At 50.5% G+C, this 2,687-nt stretch overlaps 1 protein-coding gene across 1 annotated transcript in view; it reads left to right on the forward strand.

The window, feature by feature from the left end:
* Positions 1 to 2,687, forward strand: part of HUWE1 (HECT, UBA and WWE domain containing 1, E3 ubiquitin protein ligase) — a 155,140-nt gene that overhangs the window by 136,184 nt on the left and 16,269 nt on the right. Inside the window, exons 63-67 of the mRNA XM_015597907.2 lie at positions 385 to 640; positions 839 to 969; positions 1,479 to 1,693; positions 1,770 to 2,058; positions 2,199 to 2,301. Coding sequence (XP_015453393.1) covers positions 385 to 640; positions 839 to 969; positions 1,479 to 1,693; positions 1,770 to 2,058; positions 2,199 to 2,301 — 994 coding nt within the window. The remainder of the gene's footprint in view (positions 1 to 384; positions 641 to 838; positions 970 to 1,478; positions 1,694 to 1,769; positions 2,059 to 2,198; positions 2,302 to 2,687) is intronic.

Genomic DNA, 2,687 nt, shown 5'->3' on the forward strand with positions numbered 1-2,687 from the left:
TGTTTGCCATCACTGCTCTATACTATGCTGCCTATGATGTGCTCTGGAGAAACCTTAATGTGTAGGGTTTTTTCCCTTCAAGAAACTTTGTTTATTTAGGTTCACAGAACCAACATGCATGTGTAAATGGTGTCTGCGGGGAATCTGCACGTGACAGGATCCCTTACCAGGGGAGCCTAGGGAATATGTTTCAGAAGCATGCCTGGAACACCGTAAATGTTCAACAGAAGATAGAAAGGACTTGAACTGAGCCTTTTAACGCAAATTAAATTAAGAGGGAACATCAGACTAGCGTGGAGTGAAGGTGGCGAAAGTGAGACGTCTAATCTGGCTGCTTCTTAATTCCAGGCAGAGATCTAACCTCTCCATGTGACTTCCTCCTAGCCTCTCTTTCCCCAGAGAGAGCTGAAGATTCTGATGCACTGACAGCTGTCAGCAGTCAATTGGAAGGCTCTCCCATGGACACCAGTAGCCTGGCTTCCTGTACCCTGGAGGAGGCTGTGGGTGACACCTCAGCAGCTGGCAGTTCTGAGCAGCCCACAGCAGGCATCTCTACTCCTGGGGATGCCCCACCAGTTGTGACAGAAGTGCAAGGCAGGGGTGATAGGTCAGGGGAACCTGCCCGGGCCCCTGAGGACCGGTAAGCACTTTGTGAGCAGGAGGAGGGCAGGATGTGTTGGCGGGTATTTCAAGCCACATTCATACTTGTTAACTCATGAACATCTTTGGTACACTGGGGAAATCAACCTGGCTTCTGTGAGAAAGGGGTATTGTAGGAGCATTTTTATAAATGGGAAAAATACAACACACATAACAACCTGGAAACGATTTCCTTCAGCTCTCCCCCTGCATCCTCTGAGAGTTCTTCCACCAGAGATTCCGCTGCAGCCATTTCTGGAGCAGATTCCCGGGGAATCCTAGAAGAGCCACTGCCTTCAACAAGCAGTGAAGAAGAAGATCCCCTTGCAGGTGAGCTACACGTGTGCTCATGCATTCCTGGAGTTGTTTAGGCTGCTTGTACCTAGCCCTTGTGGCTTTTCATATGGTTCTGTCCAGGTGGAGGGCAGCATATACATGTGAGGAAGACCGACAGTAAGAGCATGCTGACAGTACATAGTGGAATGAGCCCAGGCTTTGCAGTCAAACTGATCTTGGCTCAAATCCCCCCACTCTGTCACCTCCCGCCTTTAGGACCTACGGCCATTTCTTGACTCCTCTGATCCTCATTGATACTGAGGGAGTGATAATAGCTACATGATGGTTTCTTGATGAAGGTTAAGTGACAATGTACACAACAGAACCTGACGCATAAGAGCTATTCTGAGCCTGGGGAAGGTGGTTAGGCCTTCTCTGTCCTGTGTCCTTTGTGTGCAGTGAGGACAGACAAAGCTGGTTTCCTCAAGCAAGGCCATGGGATTCTTTCCTTCTTAGGCATCAATAGAGGTGTGAGTCCCTTCACATCTTGCATCTCCCCTCAGGTATCAGTCTCCCCGAAGGTGTAGATCCCTCTTTTCTGGCTGCTCTGCCTGATGACATCCGCCGGGAAGTCCTGCAGAACCAGCTGGGCATCCGTCCACCAACCCGGACTGCCCCCTCAACAAATAGCTCAGCTCCTGCAGTGGTAGGGAATCCTGGTGTGACCGAAGTGAGCCCTGAGTTCCTGGCCGCCCTGCCTCCAGCCATCCAGGAGGAAGTATGTGAGCAGGAAGCTGGTGGGAGCAGGTTGCCAGGCCATAAGTATTCCCCTGCTGACTTCTTCTGCTCCGTAGGTGCTGGCACAGCAGAGAGCTGAGCAACAGCGACGGGAACTGGCACAGAATGCCAGCTCAGACACCCCAATGGACCCCGTGACCTTCATCCAGACTCTGCCCTCAGACTTGCGCCGTAGTGTCCTGGAGGACATGGAGGACAGTGTGTTGGCCGTGATGCCACCTGACATTGCAGCTGAGGCTCAAGCCCTGAGGCGAGAGCAGGAAGCCCGGCAGCGGCAGCTCATGCACGAGCGGCTCTTTGGGCACAGCAGCACTTCTGCACTGTCTGCCATTCTTCGAAGTCCAGGTATGGAGGGAGGCAGTGGGAGGACTCTGAAATGCTGAACTTTAGCTACATGAGGCTCTGTTCCCCTTTGTATTATGTGGACCTAATTCACTACCACCCTCCCCAATTTTAGTCTTTTTTTTTTTTTCCTTTCTTTTCAGCTTTTACCAGTCGCCTGAGTGGCAACCGTGGGGTCCAGTACACTCGGCTTGCTGTGCAGAGAGGTGGCACCTTCCAGATGGGGGGTAGCAGCAGCCATAACAGGTATCTTTGTTTTTCATCTTGTCATTCCACTTCTCACATCTACAATTAGTCCAGCTTCCTTAATTTATAGATGGAGAGAATGGATGTTCTCTCTAGGGTGTTTCCTTGAATGAGTGGAAAAACCAGATCTTTGACATCCCCCTTCAGAAAGCCACACTTTTTAGTGTAGCTGTTGTAGACCATAGTCAGGCAGGCTGGCAGCAGGCACTAGCTTTGGTTGTAACAAGGAAAGCCACTTGCCTCCCATGCAAATAGCAAAACATTGAGCCACTTACCTTGAAATTATAGCCTCTAGGCTGTGGAAGTAGAGAGGAGTTAATTATTAACCAGACTGAAGGAGAGTGGAGTCAAACTGTGAAGGGAGTGATCAGTTCCTATATATGGCA

The sequence above is a fragment of the Pteropus alecto genome, unplaced genomic scaffold, assembly GCF_000325575.1.
Source record: "Pteropus alecto unplaced genomic scaffold, ASM32557v1 scaffold159, whole genome shotgun sequence".
NCBI lineage: Eukaryota > Metazoa > Chordata > Mammalia > Chiroptera > Pteropodidae > Pteropus > Pteropus alecto.